General features: G+C 36.5%; 1 protein-coding gene across 9 annotated transcripts in view; it reads right to left on the reverse strand.

Moving 5' to 3' along the window:
• LOC107592205 (filamin-C-like) overlaps nucleotides 1-20,179 on the reverse strand; it is a 53,097-nt gene extending 32,918 nt beyond the window's left edge. For all 9 annotated transcript variants that reach the window (XM_016281616.1, XM_016281617.1, XM_016281614.1 and 6 more), the window contains exons 1-2: nucleotides 19,445-20,179; nucleotides 557-805 (exon numbers count right to left, since the gene is read on the reverse strand). In XM_016281616.1, coding sequence (XP_016137102.1) covers nucleotides 557-805; nucleotides 19,445-19,823 — 628 coding nt within the window. In that variant the 5' untranslated portion in view covers nucleotides 19,824-20,179. The remainder of the gene's footprint in view (nucleotides 1-556; nucleotides 806-19,444) is intronic.
• Between the last annotated feature and the right edge of the window lie 3,144 nt (nucleotides 20,180-23,323).

Consider the following 23,323-nt stretch of genomic DNA (forward strand, 5'->3'; position numbering starts at 1 on the left):
TTGCTCAAGCTTAGCACTAACTCTAACTTCTGATTATTTGATTGGAATGTTGTAACAAGTTTGTTGATCCAAGAGCATGTTCTAGGAAACCTCTCCTACTCATTTCCCAAAGGATTTATGGCCAAGTCCTGAGAACATTCACAATGCCAGAATGGCAGCTTTGATTACAGAGTTGACAAGGATGGACATGCACACTTTCAAATGGACTTGACCTGTCCATTAAACCCTCTCTGAACTGCACGGGTTTCTGGATTTTCCACTAGTGTAAGTCCAAACCTATCCAGAAGTATTCGATTCATGAATCATGTTTTGGAAAGCAGTGATCACTTGTTTTGAGGTCGCCAATTGTTCTCTTCTTCTCTTGGCTCTGGTCTTTCCACAGTGAGATCATATGCTGTAATTATCAAACCAGCTTCCCATCTCCTAAGGCAAAGCAGATTCTGCATGACTCATTACTCGTCCCTCAATCTACTTAATGAAGTTTTCCATGTAAGGCCACACGTGATTAATGACACATATATCGCCAAGTGGTCATAAACCACAGATTTCTGCTCACCAGGTGCGCAATTATCCACCAGTGCACCGAGGGCTTTGCCATCTCTCCAGTCCCTGTGGAAGTTGTTGATGGGCAGCTGGGGGACCTTGTTCTGGATCCAGCCCAGAAGGCGCTGTTTGGGCGTCAGCTTCCTGGCGTCTTCATCGTCCTCATCCTCCCACATGGGCATGGAAATAGAGTAGTGCAGAATAAGGGTCCATATCAGCCCCAAGATCAGTTTTAGGTTGCCGTCCACTATAGCTTTACTATCTGTAATGAGAAAGAGAAAAACTTAAATGTATTATTCCACACATGAGCGCTGAAACACCTTTTGTGGAGATACTGGGAATCATAAAAAGACAATGAGCAGAGAACCATTTTGTTTTTGAGACTATTTTAGATCTGAGAGTTTCAATGCTTGGCGTAGGAAACCATTAAACATTCTGAGGTTGGTTTTTATTACTCCTGTGGTGCTACTGTGAACACATATTAGTTTAGGGTGAAGTTCAGAAGCTCAGGGTGAACTGAAGGGGGATCGGTCATGTCAACACGCACTAGAAAAAAATACGTTTTCAGGCCAAATACGAGCTTAGGATACAGCGCTAACATCTACCTTGTCTGAAATAATGACAGCACCTGTGTTTATTTTTCAGATGTCCTCGCTAGCATTGCATGTTGTTCTTGAGCCACGATCGTGCCATTTTTTGTTTATCCAGAGAGATTCTCAGCGCACTGTTTGTTCTGCTCGCCTGCTGTGTTGATAGCTTTCACAGGTTTAGATGTGCACAAATAAAACAGCAAGGACAAACTCTCTCAACATGGATCTTATGGCTTACTATTGCACACACAAACGTAGACTATGATCCATGTAGTATACTTGAATTCACTCAAAGTATACTTTCACATAGGGTACATATTTGTGTCCCATTACTATCCAATTACAATGTAGTAAAGACACAAATCCCATGTTCTTCTGAGAGATAGCTTATAAAAGTTATGCATCTAATACAAAACTAAAATAGCATGTCCAATTTTTTTTTAAATAACTAACTAAATAATAATAAAATAAACTGATCATTTAATTATATTACTCAAATATATTATTAATTACAAATAATAACTAGTGACAAATATAACACAAATTGAGGTATTAAACTGTGTTTAGAAATATACTATTTGGTCCAAATGTGATGGTGCAAACCTAATATAAATACCAAAAAATAAAAATAAAAGTTCAAGCCCTATTTTATACCCGGTTATTCATAGAAAGTGTTTTTACTCATTACCTTTACCCAAATCTTTCCTTACACTGCCCTGCTACAGTCAAAAGACTCTGGACTACAGTGTGGAATATGAATTAAGATGGACACTACTAAGCCACTGACTGAATGCCAAAGGCTGATGTCATTTAACCCTGGATCTCTGGAATGAGGTCAGTTTAAATAAAACACACACACAGATGAAACTTAATCGGGACACTGGCTGAATATGACTACACTTTGCTTCAACCCCCAGCGGAGCTGTCTGCACTAAACACTGCAATGTACGCAGCGGTCTGGGGGTAATCCAATATCTCCAATCAAATAATACTGCCAGTTTCTGTTTTTCTCTCTCATTCTTGCCTTGCTCTAATCAAACAAGTTCCAGATCAAATTCTTCACTGCTCTTTGATATGTTACTTTTGAGATTTTCTCATACGTTTGGCGAGGACCGCGTGTTACGCTCACTGTGGCCCCCTCTCAAGAACAGGGTTTAATGTTTTTGGGTTCCTAGGCACTCTAGATGCTTAGAGAGGAATGCATCCAGACATTTATGTGCACTCTGTATCAATGCCAAGCCCAACAGAAACAGACAAGGAGAAAGTATTTGCCAATGTTCTTGATATGTGCCGTTAAGAAAGTATAGAAAGAGAGAAGAAAGGAAAAGTACAGTATTACTATTTCTCTTCCTTATTAATGCATAACATTTTGCATACATATATATTCTGAAGGGCAATGAAATATGATATTTAAACAAAATAAGAAAAACTTGCACATCTCCAACATGTTCAAAAGTTTTTTAATGCACTGTGTTTCCTTCTTGCGCATCAGTGACTGTTTGAATCTTTTGTAATAGTTGCGTTTGAGTCCCTCAGTTGTCATCACTGTGAAAAAATGGATCTCAGAATCATACGGTCTCTGCTAGAACGGGTTTAAATATGCAAAAGATGCTGGAAAACCAAGGAATTTGTGGCACCTGGATGACTTTTCTGAAGAACAGTGGACTCTTTAACTGTCCAAGACAAACAAAAGACTCATGAACAACCATCCCACCAAAAAAAATTTAATAAAATTGTAGATCATGTTTCATGTAGATCAAGCGTATCTAAACTTTTGAATGGTATTTTTTTATAAATTCAGCTATTATTTTGAATGTGGACTATATGTAAATATCTTATTTAGGACAGTTCTAAATAAAAAATAAATAACATGCATTTTGTATGTGTATCTCAGGTTATTTTCCTCCATTTATGTACATTGCTTTGCACTGTTTGTGTTTAATAATATTTGAGTGAGTGAGTGTATGTATGTATCTGAAAATGATCAGGTACAGACAGATATCAGACAGCAAGCACACAAAGACACATCTCAGCTGTTCAACACTCACATCACCACTATCAAATATTAATAAACAGGTGTGTGTCGGCTGCTATTGTTTGGCTCAGGGGATCTAGATCCTCATCTGACAATATACAATATACATACAAAATAAAAGGTCTCAGTATAAATATCAAATATGACAGTAGGTGCACGCATACACTGAGCAAGCGCAAACAGCTATTTGGTCTAGGCTACTTTTCCTAAAAGCTCCTTATAAGACAAAGAATTTTCAGATTTGCATCTAAGAGAGTGGAGTGGTTTTTATTCTCAATGCATTGCATGTCTTTAATTCTTCAAACCACCCTGAGAAAACCCAGCAATGTGCACCCCGGCAAAACACAAACTTCTGAAGATAAAACACATTGCCCAACACACAGCACCATCGAAACAGCTGGATTCAAACACACTTAATGAAAGACATCAGAACTAAGTGTTTCCTTCCGACAACATAAAGCGCTGTGGCTGCAAACGAAGCCTTTTTGAGGAACGGCTGATGACATGGGCCAGGAATTCCAGCCTGCTAGGGTACAGCACCACCACATAATGGGCAAGAAAACAAATATGGGATCAGAGCCTGGGAAAAGACCATTTAGGACAGTTAGAAAGGAAAGGATAGCTTATAGAGAGTGGGGGTAATTCAGAGAACAAGCAGAAGTGTTTTCTCATTTGTCTCACTCCAAAATGAGGTGAAAGGTTGTTGGCCCATTCCATGTCTCTCCACATTCTGTGAGTTAATAATCACAATACTGTATATGGCTATGAAGGGAAAATGTCACCAAAATGTATAAAAATGTTTAGATCACTTTTAATAACTAGATAAAATTATATCACTTTAATAACTAGATAAAACTAGGCAGTCAGCATTGTTATTGTTAACTAAACTAAAACTATCAAATAAAATAAATAAATTAATTAATTAAATTAAATTAAATAAAAATGTTAGATGAAAAAAAAATGAAATGAATTATAGCTAAGAATATGAATTAAGGCTTTATAAATAAATAAATGCAACAAAAATTACCAAAACAAACTAAAATTAAAATGAAAACAATATACAAAAACAAAAGCTAATTCAAAATATGAATAAATAGTATAATAGTATATAAATAATACAAAAATAACTACATAACTAAATAACTAAAAATAATGAAATATTATGAGATATGCTAAAGCAAGCATAATTTATTAAGTATGAGAAACAGCTTCAAAAGCTCAATCTGCTGTGTGAGCGCAGCATATCTCTGGCTCTGTGAGTAATGAGACACTTCCCAAACCCTGATTAAAGCCAGTCTGGATCATTCACATCCTCCCTCCGCTGAACCACACCAACAAGATGAGATTTAAAAAAATGAAACAGATGCTGGAAACATTTTATAAGCCACTATTGGCAAAAGCTATAGGAGAAAACACATGTAATGGTGTTACTGCAGCGAGTACAGATGCATTCATCTTGAATCCAGCTGTTGGTGATTGCTGCTCTTTTCAGCTAAAAGCAATTGCTTCATTTCACTGATGAACAGCATATTATCATTGTTTGGAAGTTCTTCAAAGGAGGGAATTCACTAAGAATGGACTGCGCTGGCTGATAGGGCTATTTGCATGCAGTGTTTGCGTTGTTTTAGCAACCAATTCAGTAAGGGAATTATGAAACGCTGCAATCACGATGACAAATTTGTGCTGAATGCAATTTTCATGATGTGATTCTAGGGATGCACCGATGTATCGGCCGCCGATATTTATCAGCCGATTTTTCCTCAATTTACAACCATCTTCATATCGGCTATATAAGGAAAAAGGCCGATATAACAAACTGATGGTTTATTAATTAACTGCATGAAGGCACTGAGTTGTATAATGTCTGTTGCATAATCCTAGCGCTGCTGTCTGCACTTTAATGCTAATCAAATAACAAAAGACAAAAGATCGCACACTATTAACTAAATAACTTTTGTAACTTTCATAAGTGTAGCGGACCTCATCTGAATGATGACCAAAACTTTACTGATGTTTTATTAAGTTTATTGCGTCCTTTTTCACTCCAAAAAAATCTTTATTTCTGTACCTGAAAACTGTTAAACCAACCTAAAAAGCACTGTTTATTTAATATGTATCTTTGTTCTGTTGTATTTATGTAGGCCTGCTGAATGTTAAATGGATCCAATCCATGTTCATTAGAAATTATTTGATGATGCAGCAATAAAACTGCTAGTATAATTTAATGCAGGTGTTTTTTTAACTTTGCTGATTTAAAACATGATTAAAATACTATCTATTTTGATGCCAAAATTTGGAAGTGACAAATATCGGTAAATAAGTATTTGTTAAAATCGGTATTGGTATCGGCCCCAAAAAATCCTATCGGTGCATCCCTGGTGATTTCCCATCTTGCAGGTTAATTTTGAGTCCAAATAAATGCCGTTTGCAGCAGACAATTTGTGAATGTCTTTAATTCTTTAAAGTGAAAATATAAAAACAAAAGCTAATTCATAATGTTAATAAATATTACAATAATATATCATTAATACTAAAATAAGGCTGCTGGTGTTTAAATATTTTCAAATATTGTTCACTTATTTAGTTTGCACTTAAAATGACAATACAGCAAAACACCAGCACAGTTAACCCTGTGATTAATTGTTAAATTGGATAAAGTTGAGTGATTGTTTAGTGAATTTGCCCCTGATGGGTTTAAAAAGACTTATTCTTTCATAGCGTGCAAATGGTAAAATATTAAAGGAAAGCAGATCCATAAAACAGATCCTCTCTAAAAACTCTAAACACTATAAATTGGCATTTTCTTGGCAAATTCTGAAAACAACTTAATTTTTTCTGATATTTTTGCCAAAAACTGCAGTTTGTTTCGTACTGATTGTGTTTTCACTGATTCAGTCGTACCATCTTTGTTATCCAATTTGTTTATATCATTTGTTTATACATATTTATGGTTTATAAAATTTCTAATAAGGTCATTCTGTGTTGCCCTTTGAATTATTTGAACATCGACCAGTGACGCCATCAGAAATTTCTACAGCTTAGATGCATCAGGTGATTGTCGGCTGTTGCTTGGGGTGACCAAACAAACATCGCAGTCTCCCTGGAGGAGATAGAAAGTTTGCCATGGTCACTAGGACAGAAGAGACAGAGACAATGGCCTCTGTGTGGAAGAGACATTCTGCCTCAGGAAATATGCAACCTACACCCACAAACACACACACACACACACATTGCATCAAGAGGGAATGTATAATAAATGAGGCTCTTTTGTTTCTCAAACTGTGAAAGACAAACTAATCAATCAAAATAGAATAAACTGGAGAAAAGACAATTGAAAGCGAGCTGTATAAATAAATGGAAAAAAAGATGTATTCACGGAGCAAATGGTAATTAAAGGTTCAAAGGCAAAGAATGCAGTCATCATTTTCCTATTATTCCCTTAAAGCCATAAAACACAATGCAGCATGGCTGTACAGTACAATAAAATAAAACACACATATACACAGTCACAAAGTGAAAGTCCTGGAGGACTTGAAAGGACAGATAATGCAACAAAGCACACGACGTCAATATCAAAGTTGAGATCTGAGTTATAAACACTACTCATAGGAGTAATCGGAGCAATTCTGAGAACAAAAATCTGAATTGGGAGATGTAAAATCGCAATTGTGAGATAAAAAGTCGCAATTACCTTTTTTTATCTTGATTCAGTGCGGGAACAGGTTTTTGCTAAATTGCCAAATTGCTAGTAAATTTCACAAATTATTACAAAGAAATAGCAAGTAGACACATTAAATTAAATGTGGGATTTTTAAGTAGAAAGACTGAAATAGTATTTTCTTGTAAAACATACTCTACTAATGTTAGAGGATCCATTGGTGAGCAAATGATACATCTTAGATGGCCTGAAGGTGAACTTTTTGGATGAACTATTCCTTTAAAAACTAAAAAAGTGAATTCATATCAACTGGAACCTCTTGTTGTCAACAAAAAGTATCACTTGACCACCCTTTTGAGCTAAAGCTGACAATTGTGCAAACATACATTAAATAGTGTCTTGACATAAAAGGCTTGGCTCCAAACGTGTGGGGTTTCATCTCAGATCTGTATTCTAGTCAGCTGCCGTGTTCATATGCAGAGGTCTGTTTGAAGAGAGAGAGAGAGCAGGGATTCCCCCTGTTGCTGTGGAAAGATAACATTCCTGTTATCTGACTTTCTCCAAGAGTCGCACACAAAACACAGAGCAGCCTGAAGTCACATCCTGAAACTGTGGACACCCCAAATATTCAGATGACATTATGTTAGCGTGCATCCATTGTCAAAGAGGTCAAGTTCATGGTTCTCTGAACAGGCCGGAAAATATCATTCCATTACTGTGTCTCTCCAAGAGGCAAAGATAGGAAAGGAGGAAAAGAGAGGGGGGGATGAAGACATCATGGACACATGCCACCAACACTCACATTTTCCACAGGATCTTCAAAGAACAATGGAAGAGTGTTAGAGATACAGCAGAAAACACACACACATCAAGCAGCTAACATTTCATTTGAATGACATGCCCAAAGGCAAAGTACCAAGACTGACTTTCAGCACATGCACAGCACATTAACTACTCACACCAAGAAAAAAACTGTCATACATGCTCTCGGAAAAAGCATATTAGGACACTAATCAGCTATTTCAAAGCATCACTAAGGGATTCAAAGTTTTTGGATGGGCTACTATATTTTATGTGAATGTACTGAAATTTCTTACTTGTCACTAATTAAAAGAATATGTTAAATTTTTTTTAGTGAACTAATGTTTATGCCAGAGTTAATATGGCTACTGTCTCTTTCGGAGGGACATTCAACAATAATCTGATCTACTATATAATATAATATAATATAATTTATATATTATTACAATTAAAAATAACTGTTTTCTATTTTAATATATTTTAAAATGTAGTTTATTCCTGCGATTGTAAAGCTGAATTTTTTAGCATCATTACTCCAGTCTTCAGTGTCACATTATCCCTCAGAAATCATTTTTATATGTTGAGCTGGTGAAAGTGGAATCACTTCAAAATATGAAAGTATCAAAGTTATAGAAGTTTCAATTTACTGTAAAGAAAATTTACAGTACCAATTTTATTATTTTATATAAAATAAATGTTTGACAAAATATTTTTGAATCTAAAATTGCTATAAAATTAAAGCCTTATGTCTAAATAAGTTATGTTCCAAATTTGAAGTTGATATAAAAAAAATTAGGTTCTTGTTAATTTTATTTAGGCCGTTATACTACACACACACAGCCACCGGGTGCCATCCACACTCCATTACATTTTTTTCTGTCACAAATGTCTAAATTTCTCTGTCAATATTAGTTCTAAATAACCACCAAATATAAAATCTTGAGACTCAGACCTTTCAGGCGATATGTAATTTTGTCAAGATTATAAACCGTTTTGATTGTAAAAGACCGTAATACATTTTGTAATATGACACTTGAGTCCACCCACTATGGGGAGGAGACCGCTAAAAGATTTTGAAGTCCCATTGCCATGGTAACGCAATGTCCTATTTCAAAATAGTTTTCACATGATGAATTTTGAGGTTTTAAGCTTTCAAATGATATATAATTTATGATGATTACTAAAATATGTGATAAAGACAATGAAGAAAAAGCGCCAAGCGGCCCACAGGTGGGCCGGTGACACTTATGGGGTTTTGAACAGTAAAATATAACATAACATAACACATAACACATCACACAACACACAACGCAACATAATATATATGCAGGCAAGCAGACTTCATATCACTTCACAGCACTCTTGGGGACGTAGTGCCGAAATGTCCACATGTCTAACATTTATGTATTTGCACAATTTACTTCAGAACTTGCTGACTTTGTGGTCACACATTACATCAGAAATACAACTGCTGCCAGTGACGACAGGAAACGTCTTTTACTTAAGCCAATAAGTGCCACTTAGACATGAGCATCCGTGTCACTGCATTACATTTATTCCTGAAACAAGAACAAGCTGTTACTGCTTACAGGAACATGTCAAACCATACAACAGTCTAATGGATTCTGACCTAACTTTATGTAAAACGTGATACTTTAATTGACAGTCTTATATCTCTAATAATTTATTTCAGAGTACAGAAAGAAATGTGTGGTGGCCCAAGTTGCCAAATGCTGCAAGATGGCAGCCATTGGGAGCGTTTGCAAGGCAGCAACTGCCAGAACGCATGAGGTCAAAAAGAAATAAATGCTGAAACCCAACAGAAACAGCGAGTCTGGACAATGACAGAGCAGTTCATTTATCAACGTCCTTTCCACATAAACACATTTTTACACACTAATGCATCACCATGGATATGGAAACTGTGAAAACAGGCATGGCGCCTACGTGTTGACCAGAATGCTTTACTAAATACACAGCTCTTCGTGAAGCAGATCAAAAAGTGATCCAGGAGAACTTCTGCCGAGAGAAAATAAAGATCTTCCCACAAACACACACACACACACACACACCATCTTGAGATATGGCACATATGTTGCGGCAGGTGGTGTGTCTTCGAAAGTCCAAAAAAGGACATCGGTGACCAGCATTCTGTTGTTTTTCCACATGGTCCTGTCTAACCTGTTGAAGACCATGGACAATAGGAACAACATTTACACAGCTGACCTCACGTATCCCATGAGAACAGCTGGATAAATTGTGAGTGTGTAATTAAACAAAATTGCACCAGTAGGCCTTTAAAACAGCTCTTTGGGGTAAAAATTGATCAAAGCACAAAAACAGCCTGGAATCAGTCACACAGACACTTTGAGGTCATTCACCTCTACCTTGTAAATGCAAAATATATCCACAACCTGAATCCCCTCAGCTAAAGTGATGGACCAATCCACTTTTATGAACCAATTCCACCAAAAGTTCTGTAGATTTCACTAGAATTTGATATATGTGTCACAGAACTTTCATTTAAAGGGACAGCTCACCCAAAAATCATTAATTAGACCTTTGATTAATTAGACCCATAAGACCTTCATTCATCTTCGGAATACAAATTAAGATATTTTTAATGAAATCCGAGATCTTTCTGACCTTGAATAGACAGCAACACAACTAAACGTTTACGGCCCAGAAAGTTAGTAAGGACATCATTAAAATAGTCCATGTGACATCAGTGGTTCAACCGTCATGTTTTGAAGCTATGAGAATAGCCTACTTTTTGTGTGCAAAGAAAACAAAAATAACGACTTTATTCACACCGCCATTCACAAGAGTACCACGAAGACGATGTTCCGAAGATGAACGAAGGTCTCACGGGTTTGCAACCACATGAGGGTGACAGAATTTTCATTTTTGGGTGAACTAACCCTTTAAATCCATTCTGTAGAATTTTTGCTAATCTGTGCAAAAGTTGTGTAGTTTTTTCCAGCCTTGAGTGCATATAAAGAAAACAATGTGGGGTTAATTTTCATACAATGTTTCATAAGAGGCATTCAAAAAATTCCCAACCTTGTATGTTTAACTCTTGGTTATTCCTCTTCTTCAAGTCAAATGAGCAGAAAAATGTAATGTAAACTCCAATGTAAACCAGTAATAAAACACTAATAAGTCTGTCATTGCTAAGGAGGCCCAAACCAAGAGGCATTTCCCTCTCCAAACCCAAACTCCAGAGGAGGTATTTCACACAGGGAAAAAAAACAATGGTAACTTCAACCAAAGAAAAAAAACTTTCCTTTTTTTGCCCTCTTGTTATTTTTTCCTCAACTTTTAGGTGATCACATGCATAAAACATTTCAAAACAAGGAAAGCAATGTTGGACTAATTTAGAGAAGAGGAATGTGACTTCTTGAGAAAGACAGTGGTTTTGTTTATAGTAAGCAGAGCAATCAGGCAATCTCCTCTCCTGAGTGAACCCAGTCAGCTGCCGTCACAGCTGCTAACAGGCATCCTAAACCAACAACTGATGTGCTCAGAGATCTGCCCTCCCCCTCATGGGCCTAATGCACACACACACATATTCTAACTGTCTGTTTGCAGCATGCATTCACCCCCTCCCCTCGATCCTTCAACAAAGCTTCAGAGTTGAAGTTCCATCCAGAACAGGCACATAGGATCCTTTGTCCCAGTCTCCCTCCACTGTGCCTGAATTAGGACAGACTCCGGCACCTCAGGGCTCAGGAAAGGACATCCGAAGCAGTTACTGAGAAAAGTATGACTAAAAGACAGTACAAATGCTGTAAACAAGCACACATGCACACGTACACTATGCCATTTGGATGATTAAAGGATAAATGTTTACATGACGACTTTACTTAAAATACAAAAAAGTAAATATAAAATTATATAAATAACAATGATTATAATTAAATAAAATTATAGGCCTAGAAAATAAATATATAAATAATACTGATTCTAATTAAATATAAAATTGTAGAAAATAATATTTAAAAACAAATTTGAAGACAACTTTGCCGATCCTCAAAATTTGTAAGCAAAAATCAGTAGCATGACACAAAATGCATTTTTTTGTCATCCGGCTGACTTTTGCTAATAAATAAACAGAAATATCTGGGTAACATGAAGAAAGAGTTTACATATACTACCAACTTTTTAATAATACAAAGCTGGTTAAAAATCAGGAAAGTTGTCCTTTAAATATCATTTTTATAGAAAATAATATAAAAATAAATACAAAAATATTGATTATAATTCAATATAAAAGTATATAACATTACGTAAAACTATTATCAAAACCAATAATAAATTGAAAATTAAATAGAAAAATAAATCTAAAATATATAAAATAATTAAACGAGCCATACAAAAATGTTGTCTTCATTATTTTAAGTTTTAAGAATGTCTAATTTTTTGCAGTGCTGAGAGAAAGAATGAGTTAAAAAGCACTTAGAGAAAAGCTTGTCCGCACTTTAGGTCACATTTCTATAAACACAGACAGACACTTGAGACATAGACACAATCCTTTATGTTCTTTCAAGAACTAGCTCTCTGTAACAGGCCTATGGACCATTAGCTGTGCATGTCTCCAACAACGTCCAACAAAAGCACATCAAGAAGCAGTCCAGGCTTGGGATGTTGTCGTCGAATGTCAGTCAGAAAGGGCTTTTTACTGCCTTGTTAAGCTTCGTTTTGAAAAGCGCTTTGAATGACGCCTGTTTCTCTTCGTGGAATCCACTAAAAGTCTACCACTCATAAGAAAAGAGAAGGTAAAGTCCTTTCCAGAGTTTGGAAGGAGAAAGTTCACATCTGGGTTTCCTGCTGGAAAGTTCAAATGGTGAAGACTTCCTTCCACTAAACCACAATCAAATGGATGGAAAATATCAGTGGCATTTGCTGAGGCTAGCATCACTATTACTGAAACTATTAATTCTAGGGAAATACCTTTACAACATGATATTAGTCATTTGTTCATTTATAAAGCTCTGTTTAATCCTCAGGGTTTAAGTCAGTCTATTTCTGTGTGTGGGCTGGAGAAAATGAGCGAGGTGAAGACATTTGACCATGTGGACGATGAGGGATTTTCTTGTCTGAGTCAATCTGGCAACTCGGGGTCAGGCAGCTGATGACATCATCACGCCGCTGACAGCTCTCTGTTTCTGTCACTGCTGACACCAAACACCCCAGAGTGCACTTGGGCCATCTGATTCCCAGCCTTACAGAAACACAATACAGAAGAACTGCTTTATGTCTGCCAAAGACTTTAGACTGCAAAAAAACACTCAAAGAGCTGACTTAGAATAATATGTTGCAGTGACTGTTTAAAAAAAAGAGAGATTTCAGAGGGCACAGGAGTCATAGCTGTTGTTAAACACCTGTTAGAGACTTTCATGGCTCTCAAATCAGCAAACCAGTCATGATCTTGACCTCTGACCCTACCGCTAACCCCAACAGCCGCTCTGTTACTGCAGAGATCCTGCCGGATCCTGTTCCGAAAAATGTCAGATTTTGGATTTTTGCGTTCCAGTAATTGTTTTTAAGGATCCGGCATTAGATCGTGACAGTGCGTGCGTGCATATGAGAGCGAGCGCAGGTTTATGTAGTATTTGGAGGTTATGTATTGGTCCTCAACATAATTTTTGACCGTGACCAGTCAGCTTTCTTAAGTTCAAACTCGCTCTCATTGATTGCTGCTTACTGCTTATTGTTTTGTGAGCAGCAGAACGTTTGGGGAGAGTGTAATAATACAAGAAATGCCAGAAATAATACCAAAAAAAGTGAAATAATATAAACATAGCTATACGTTCGTATAGCTCACTCCAAAACAAATCATATAAATGTAACGGTATTCAGAACAGAACAAGAATGAAATAAAAATATATAAACCTAAAGAAACCAAAACAAAGCAAAACTGAAAGTACCAGGTGTTAATTGGGCTCACGTACCTCTCATACGGCACAAATCCATAATGTTTCCATATACAATGTATTTGAATGAAACTATTATTTATAATGTAGAGGCTTTGTACTTCACGCGCGTTCGTATATCGACAGAAATATCCTCTTCACGTCAGCAAAAATGTGCTTGGCATACAAAGTGGACCAGTTATACCACGGACTATTTAAATTGACCACTGTAACCTTTTTTTGGTTAACTGTATTTTATTTTGATAATGAGCAGACTGCGATGTCAAGTTTGAGCTGCGAATTTGTGGTGTGTGTGTGTGTGTGTGTGTGCATGTTTATGTGGTTTATGAGGACACAAATTTGTATAATAACATGGGTATGACATAGGTATTACAACGAGAAGGTGATTTATGAGGACATTTTCAGTGTCCCCGTAATTCAAAAGGCTTATAAATAATTCAGAATGAGTTTTTTTGAAAATCTAAAAATGCTAAAAAATGCATTTTCCTAAAATTATCCTGGCAACCCATTTTTGACCCAGGGTTTGAAGCTGTGCCCTAGTTAGGTTAATGCAGAAACTTGTGAACGATACTCTCTTATAATTATGGCATCACCGTTTAGTGGCATCATTGAATATTACGGGAAAACTTAAGTTGTATTTTCAGTGTCGGTCATAGCACCTTTTAATTGCTGTTTTGGATCCGGCAATTATTCATTTACAAATTAAGCACTGGTGACATTCCAATGACAGGAAGTCTCAAAAGACACATGCACGTCTCTGTCACTCCTGTATATGATCACAGGAAAAAATGTGATTGTTTCCATAAATTTCATCCTAGTTAATTTGGTAATCTTAATTTTTACTCTAGTCATATTATATCGCACAATAGTTGTTCTATCTGTAATTCAAATAATTCCCAAAAAATTTAATTGTATTCATATAATTGTATATAAATACTTGTATTATATGTATTTATATAAACAGATCATACTGACAGTACACTACTATTCAAAAGTTTGGGGTCAGTGAGATATTTTAAAATAAATTAAATTATGCATGTTTATGTGGTTTATGAGGACACAAATTTGTATAATAACATGGGTATGACATAGGTATTACAACGAGAAGGTGATTTATGAGGACATTTTCAGTGTCCCCGTAATTCAAAAGGCTTATAAATAATTCAGAATGAGTTTTTTTGAAAATCTAAAAATGCTAAAAAATGCATTTTCCTAAAATTATCCTGGCAACCCATTTTTGACCCAGGGTTTGAAGCTGTGCCCTAGTTAGGTTAATGCAGAAACTTGTGAACGATACTCTCTTATAATTATGGCATCACCGTTTAGTGGCATCATTGAATATTACGGGAAAACTTAAGTTGTATTTTCAGTGTCGGTCATAGCACCTTTTAATTGCTGTTTTGGATCCGGCAATTATTCATTTACAAATTAAGCACTGGTGACATTCCAATGACAGGAAGTCTCAAAAGACACATGCACGTCTCTGTCACTCCTGTATATGATCACAGGAAAAAATGTGATTGTTTCCATAAATTTCATCCTAGTTAATTTGGTAATCTTAATTTTTACTCTAGTCATATTATATCGCACAATAGTTGTTCTATCTGTAATTCAAATAATTCCCAAAAAATTTAATTGTATTCATATAATTGTATATAAATACTTGTATTATATGTATTTATATAAACAGATCATACTGACAGTACACTACTATTCAAAAGTTTGGGGTCAGTGAGATATTTTAAAATAAATTAAATTAAATTAAATATAGAAAATTATATAAAATTAAATTTTAATTTTAGTATTATCACAATTTAAACTATTTTATTTAAATATATTTTAGAATTTGATTTATTCCTGTGATAGCAAAGCTGAATTTTCTGCATCGTTACTGCAGTATTTTAGTGTCACATGATCCATCAGAAATCATTCTAATATGCTGATTTGCTGCTCAAGAAACATTTCTGACTATTATCAATGTTGAAAACAGTTCTGATACTTATTAATTTTGTGGAAACCATGGAACATTTTTTTTAAACAGCTTTTATGTAAAGTAGAAATGTTTTGTACAATTACAAATGTATTTATGGTGACTTTATTTTTGAAAGTCCGACTATCTAAAAAGGTGGTAAATAACACATTAAAGGGACAGTCCACCTAAAAATATAAAAAGTTTGTCATCATTTACTCAACCATGTGTTATTCCAAACCTCTATGACTTTTTTTTTGAGTCTATGAGGTCCAAAACAAAATTTTTCAAAATATTCTTTTGTGTTCCACAGAAGAACAGTTCAAATTAAATAATGTCATTGTTTACTCACCTCTATATGTATTTACAGTATATAAACTTTTTTTTTTTTTGGTGTTTGGTGAAATAAAGTCATACAGCTTTAGAACAACATTTGATGAATGATTAAAGCATGACAGAATTAAAATTTTTGGTCAAACTACCTCTTTAGGTTGAGCAACCAGTCGATTCTGAATCTCAGATGTGCATTAAAACAAAAGAGCATGTTCTACAACGTGTAACTCTATCCAAACAGCACCGAAAGCAGCTGAAAACAGAGGTTCAGATATCACTTACGGCACAGATGAAGCCCCAGTCAGCCTTCCAGCACCCCATTCATAATCAAAAGCGACTCGCCCTTTTTTCCCTCGTCTGCTTTCCATCATTTTCTGATCTCCCACATGGTCCTGGAGTTTGAGGATGTGGTTGGATTTATACAGTAACAGAAGATTCCACAGCGGGTGTCAAAAGATATCCTGAATAAACCCCTTTTGATATTGTGAGGCCTTTAGCTGTCATGAACTTGAATTGAATTCAATCATTGCAGCACCCAAAACTATAAACCTTTAAAATAATTCTCTAATAGTTTGCGTATGACCTCAAAGTATCTTTTTGTCATTTAGATTGGTGTTTGGTGAAATAAAGTCATACAGCTTTAGAACAACATTTGATGAATGATTAAAGCATGACAGAATTAACATTTTTGGTCAAACTACCTCTTTAGGTTGAGCAACCAGTCGATTCTGAATCTCAGATGTGCATTAAAACAAAAGAGCATGTTCTACAACGTGTAACTCTATCCAAACAGCACCGAAAGCAGCTGAAAACAGAGGTTCAGATATCACTTACGGCACAGATGAAGCCCCAGTCAGCCTTCCAGCACCCCATTCATAATCAAAAGCGACTCGCCCTTTTTTCCCTCGTCTGCTTTCCATCATTTTCTGATCTCCCACATGGTCCTGGAGTTTGAGGATGGGGTTGGATTTATACAGTAACAGAAGATTCCACAGCGGGTGTCAAAAGATATCCTGAATAAACCCCTTTTGACATTGTGAGGCCTTTAGCTGTCATGAACTTGAATTGAATTCAATCATTGCAGCACCCAAAACTATAAACCTTTAAAATAATTCTCTAATAGTTTGCGTATGACCTCAAAGTATCTTTTTGTCATTTAGAGTGATTAATAATCCAAATACAACCAATTAGAAATAAATACCGGCCTTGTTTTGCACCACATGTTGAGTTTCCCACATTCAAACAAAGGAACTAAGAGCTGTTGCACAACCGTTCCTCACAAACACCTGATATCCGCCTACCCAGGATGCACCTGGGCCATCTGCAGCCTGCCTTCCAGCCTTCATAATCAAAAGCGACTCGCCCTTTTTTCCCTCGTCTGCTTTCCATCATTTTCTGATCTCCCACATGGTCCTGGAGTTTGAGGATGTGGTTGGATTTATACAGTAACAGAAGATTCCACAGCGGGTGTCAAAAGATATCCTGAATAAACCCCTTTTGATATTGTGAGGCCTTTAGCTGTCATGAACTTGAATTGAATTCAATCATTGCAGCACCCAAAACTATAAACCTTTAAAATAATTCTCTAATAGTTTGCGTATGACCTCAAAGTGTCTTTTTGTCATTTAGAGTGATTAATAATCCAAATACAACCAATTAGAAATAAATACCGGCCTTGTTTTGCACCACATGTTGAGTTTCCCACATTCAAACAAAGGAACTAAGAGCTGTTGCACAACCGTTCCTCACAAACACCTGATATCCGCCTACCCAGGATGCACCTGGGCCATCTGCAGCCTCGATATGCAACAGTTTGCAATAAAGCAACACCACATTTTAGGCTTTCATTACCAGAGATATTAATAAACCGAGTGGGACAAATTGAGGAAAGCACCACAGCGGTGCATGTCAAATCTCTGGAGGGAGTGAGTGTGTGCTTGAACATTCCAGCGGACTGACTAGCCCTTGACACATGGTAACAATTAAAGACGCTGGAGGACACGAGAGAGAAAGAGGGAGACCATGTTTGCAAGAAAGACTGCTTGTTGTTGTTCAGAAAAAGAAAGCCTGACTTTTGGATACTCTGGATGGAAATCCTTCTTTTCGTGGCCAAAGATTACATAGAGCTGAGTCCGGAGATAAACTCTGGGAGTTGACCAAAAAATATAACACGCAACGTTCACCAGAAACAATGTCAGAGGTGAAGTAGAGGGGCGAATCGATAAAACCACTGCTACTTCTCAGTGTAGAGCAGCAGAGGAAAGCTCTGGTTAATGGGCCAGGAAAGTGGTCAGAGGTGAACTAGAGGGGCGAATCGATAAAACCACTGCTACTTCTCAGTGTAGAGCAGCAGAGGAAAGCTCTGGTTAATGGGCCAGGAAAGTGTTACATGCAAAGAAACAGAGCATGCCTTGTCAGAGATAAGTCACTGTGCAGATAAAGCCACTAAAGCACTTCAGGAAAACATGCTATGACTTCAATTTAAATCCAATGAAATTTATCCTCTGGGATACAACACGTCAATAGGGACTTCCTTTCACTTTGGCAACAGGGACATTCACTTCAGAGAGAAACAGAGAGACCGCCCAAGTGCTAAATTGTCACTACATCTTAGATCCACTGATCATGTGCATGTGATTTGAAGTCTTGCAAATATAAACATTTAGTTTCGTGGTAAATTTAACATTGTCATTGCTGTTCAATCTCTCACAAGTCTGTTTATTTTCAAATGTCAAGGTTGAAAACAACATTTTGCTGAAATTGCAACACTGAATGACTAACAATAATTATACTACAATAAAAATTATATTTAATTCAAATATAAACCGAGTGGGACAAATTGAGGAAAGCACCACAGCGGTGCATGTCAAATCTCTGGAGGGAGTGAGTGTGTGCTTGAACATTCCAGCGGACTGACTAGCCCTTGACACATGGTAACAATTAAAGATGCTGGAGGACACGAGAGAGAAAGAGGGAGACCATGTTTGCAAGAAAGACTGCTTGTTGTTGTTCAGAAAAAGAAAGCCTGACTTTTGGATACTCTGGATGGAAATCCTTCTTTTCGTGGCCAAAGATTACATAGAGCTGAGTCCGGAGATAAACTCTGGGAGTTGACCAAAAAATATAACACGCAACGTTCACCAGAAACAATGTCAGAGGTGAAGTAGAGGGGCGAATCGATAAAACCACTGCTACTTCTCAGTGTAGAGCAGCAGAGGAAAGCTCTGGTTAATGGGCCAGGAAAGTGTTACATGCAAAGAAACAGAGCATGCCTTGGCAGAGATAAGTCACTGTGCAGATAAAGCCACTAAAGCACTTCAGGAAAACATGCTATGACTTCAATTTAAATCCAATTAAATTTATCCTCTGGGATACAACACGTCAATAGGGACTTCCTTTCACCATTACCGAACGGTACATCATCACAACCACTTAATTAAAGATGTACACATCACAAGACCCTTTTGTTTGTTTGAAATATCTTTAAGAAAGTTACGGTTACCTAAATTGCATAAAATCGCACCAAAGCGCGTTTCCCACCTAGTTGAGCGCATATTTATGCAATAAAACAGCACTTACCTATAGAAACCAGTTTGATGTGCTCCCTTTCTAGAAACTCTAGCGCGACGGACACGTTCTCCAGCTTCATCTGCCTGAAATTGGGTCTGGCGTGGTACTTTCTGTACATTTTCTTCTGGCTGAGAACTTCCAGGAGCCCGATGAGCTTGAGCCCGTCGCTCAGGTCCTTCTGCAGGTCGTTGATCTTTTTGTTGAGGCATTTCAGATGCTCGTTGCACCACCTGGTGAAGGTGTTCTGCTGGATCTTCTTCCAGGGCGCATCCTCCGCCAGGTCCTTCTCCGTGGCCGGCATCTCCTCGTCTCCGTCCTCCCCGTTGTCGGTGCCCTGGTAGTACTGCGGCGGCAGCTGCTGGTCGTAGTATGTATTATTGCTCATCATGTTTTTTCCCCCCCGATGTTCTCGCGCCCCCTTTTTAAACGATAATCAGCGAGTTTTTAAACGCGAGGGGGAGTGGGACAGGAGCGCACACGCTCCTCTGAAGGAAAGAAAACGAAAGAAAGTTTAAGAGTTGGAAGAGCGTGCGAAGAGGGCCGGGATAGGAGTATTTCTTCAGAACCAAGCCAGCTTTGAACTAGTTTAGATTTGAAATTCTTCCAGCCGACACTTTTCAGAACGCCGTCCTGCTTTATTCGCGTTCGAAACTAAAGGAAAGACGGGAAAAGAGACGCGGCTTCATATACTTGAATGGTTAAATGAAGCATGAGGCGCTTTAAAATCTGAGACCCCTCTGGCAGGGCTCACACGTCAGTCTGCTGGAGCTCCTGGTATGCTGCTGTCATCATGACCAAATACAACTGCGCGATCGATGGATGGGGGACTCTCTAATCTGACCGAGATAGCGATACCGGCGCCCGATTGGGCGAAGCGCGCAGCGGGGAAGGGGATTGGACAGACCCCGAGCGCCGCGACAGTTGTGACTGTCGTTTTTATTTTTAGGAACCCCAAATTGGGCACGTGGGGGCTGGAGTTGCGCTTGTTGTAAAACTTGGGCTCTTTTTTTAAACAATTGGGGCTGGAAAAAGCAAATGACAGCATAATTGTGTCAGTGAGCCATTTGGACACAGTATGCTAAATACATATCAAAGCATAAGGAGAAAGGATGGCAGGCTGTTTATTAAAAATTATAAATAGTTTGACAGTTTATTAATAAACAATATTATGGCTGCAGTTGACAAAACCTCTGTTCCAGTCAATGAAGTCATACACACTGTAAAACATTTTTGTTAAATTTAGCTGTATGCAAGTCATTTTGTTACCTGTATGTTACAGTTCTTCTGTTACTCTAAAATGCACTTTAGATAAAAACAAATGTCAAATGCATACAAATGTGAATGTAAATAAATAAATCTCTAGTAGACATGTTACAACAAAAACAGAGCACACGAAAGAACACTTTTTACATCAAATTTAAATAAGTGTTATGGTTTGTTAAGGGTGTGTATTGTTTAAAAGGATTTTCAGAGTATGTTTTTACAAGTTATTCTACTTCAGTGTGTTACTTTCTGTTTCCTTGTAATCAACTATCAATTTCTTTACTTTTACTTTTTTTACTTTTAGTCATTTAGCAGACGCTTTTATCCAAAGCGACTTACAAATAAGAAAAAGTAATTAAAACTAAAAGCTAAAACTCTATAAATACTATATATATATATACACACATTTAAGAAAATAAAAGAAATTAAATAAAAATGACAAATGCATACAACAACATTTCAAAACTAAAACATTTAAATGAACACAAAAAAAATACAAATAAAAACAATTCAAAAATATCAAAAGAACAAAAGGTATGAGTATAATAATGATTCTAACATAACACTAAGCCAAACACCAAAAAAACATGTGTATGTACAGCCACACACATATACATATACATGTACATATATATAAATACATTAAATATATATATATTATTTCATTTGAATTTTGTATGTTGAAGTACTGAAATAACTCAAATTAAATGAAAGTAAAACTTAATAAAAAGCCTATATAGACATAATAAAAAAACTAATAAAATGACAACATTACTACAACTGTAACTAAAACTAAAATAGATAACTAATACAAATCACAGTACATTAGTTAATCAGTAATCCTAAAAAAAAAAAAATAATTCTGAGTGAAAATTATTTATTTTGCTACAAAATTGTCAATTTTTTTCAGTGTATCAAGGTAACATGAACAATACCATGGTTTTACAGTACTTTTTTCCATAAAATGTCTAACATTTTTACAGCGGTCATCTAACCTGCTCTTTTAAAAAAAATGCTGGGTTGTTTTGACCCATGTTTGGGTCAAACATGGACAAACCCAACCATTGGGTTACATTTTTTAATTCAGTTTTTAAACAAAACGGCCTAAACATGGGTTACAACAACCCTGCCTTTTTTTTTTTTTTTTGAGTGTGTGCAGGGTGTGCAAATCAGTTTAAATGTACAGTTGATGAAACACATCAAATATGTATTATTATGCAGTTAGATGCTGCATGGAGTTAGAAAGTGTTAGAACAACCTTCAATGAAAAACAGAGGTCTGAATGTTAAAAAGCACCTATTTTACATTTTATGCATGATGAGTATTTTAATTTAGCTTTGATTAATTTGGCACTAAAATGTGATTAATGATTGTATTAAATGAGTTTAAAGGCATATTGTACCTAGAGGCTATGGATTATTTGATTATAATAGCCTACATAGGCAGACCGGCGCTAGTTTAGACTTTGTGCCATAAGACTTTCGACTCAAAAGCTTATTGCTACATAGCTTATCGATCCTCAAATCTGGCTCGCGAGATCTACTTTCCTGCAGAGTTTAGCTCCAACCCTATAATCAAACAAACCTACCTGTGATTTTCTAATGATCCTGAAGACATTGATTAGCAAACTCAGGTGTGTTTGATTAGGGTAGAGCTAAACTCTGCAGGAAAGTGGATCTCGCAAGCCAGATTTGTAAAGAATGATGGCATTATTTCAATCCCTGTTTACAAACCGGTTTCTGACCTTAGGTCACAGTGCTGCCAAATGTCACACCCTGGAAGCTTGTATCATTTGACATGTTATACACTCTCTCTGTGTGTGGTTTAAACATTTTATGAAAATATTACAAACATCTAACACAAAGTTATGCTATAGAATAGTCATACGACTGAACACATTACAATAACACACTGTGATATATTATGGGTCTGTACGGAAGACAGAATGAGTTCTTGTAATTCACAGTGTTTTCTCCTGTGGTGAACTGTGACTAAACCATATACAGGCATATGGTTCAGTATTACTGGAAAAAATAAGACCTCCATGGGCACCCCTGTTTTATGTGTCATACACAAAAAACATCAATTCTAAAGAAAAGAAACCTCTGACATGCAAAACCCAGAAATAGAAGAGGTTCATATACTTACAATGAAGTCACAGGCATGACTCAGAACCTCAGTACGCTTCGATGAGAACTGACAAATAAAACAAATGTGAATGTCAGAAGAAAGACTAGATAAATGAAGGGAGACATATGTTCATCATTTAGTGAAAGCCATGGATATCAACTCACCTTATGATTCAACAACAGCCAGAAACAAAAACAAGCTAAAAGCAGTTCACGGATCTGACAGAAATAAACGAGCACATATATTGAATCATGATGCGCTGGATAAACTACTTTATTGGGTGTTGTTCATTTATAAAATATACATGGTTACCAAAATACTTCAAATTTCTTTTTTTTTTAATAAATGCCTTTTAAGGCAAGACAACATGTAAACATGTCAAAGACAGTGTACAGAACAGTTACAATTACACAACCACATACAGTACAGACACACAGCAGCATCGCCACAACGCCACATACCAACATCTCCATACATCTACCACCCTCCGGCATC

The sequence above is a fragment of the Sinocyclocheilus grahami genome, unplaced genomic scaffold, assembly GCF_001515645.1.
Source record: "Sinocyclocheilus grahami isolate Dianchi unplaced genomic scaffold, SAMN03320097.WGS_v1.1 scaffold151.1, whole genome shotgun sequence".
Classification (NCBI taxonomy): Eukaryota; Metazoa; Chordata; class Actinopteri; order Cypriniformes; family Cyprinidae; genus Sinocyclocheilus; species Sinocyclocheilus grahami.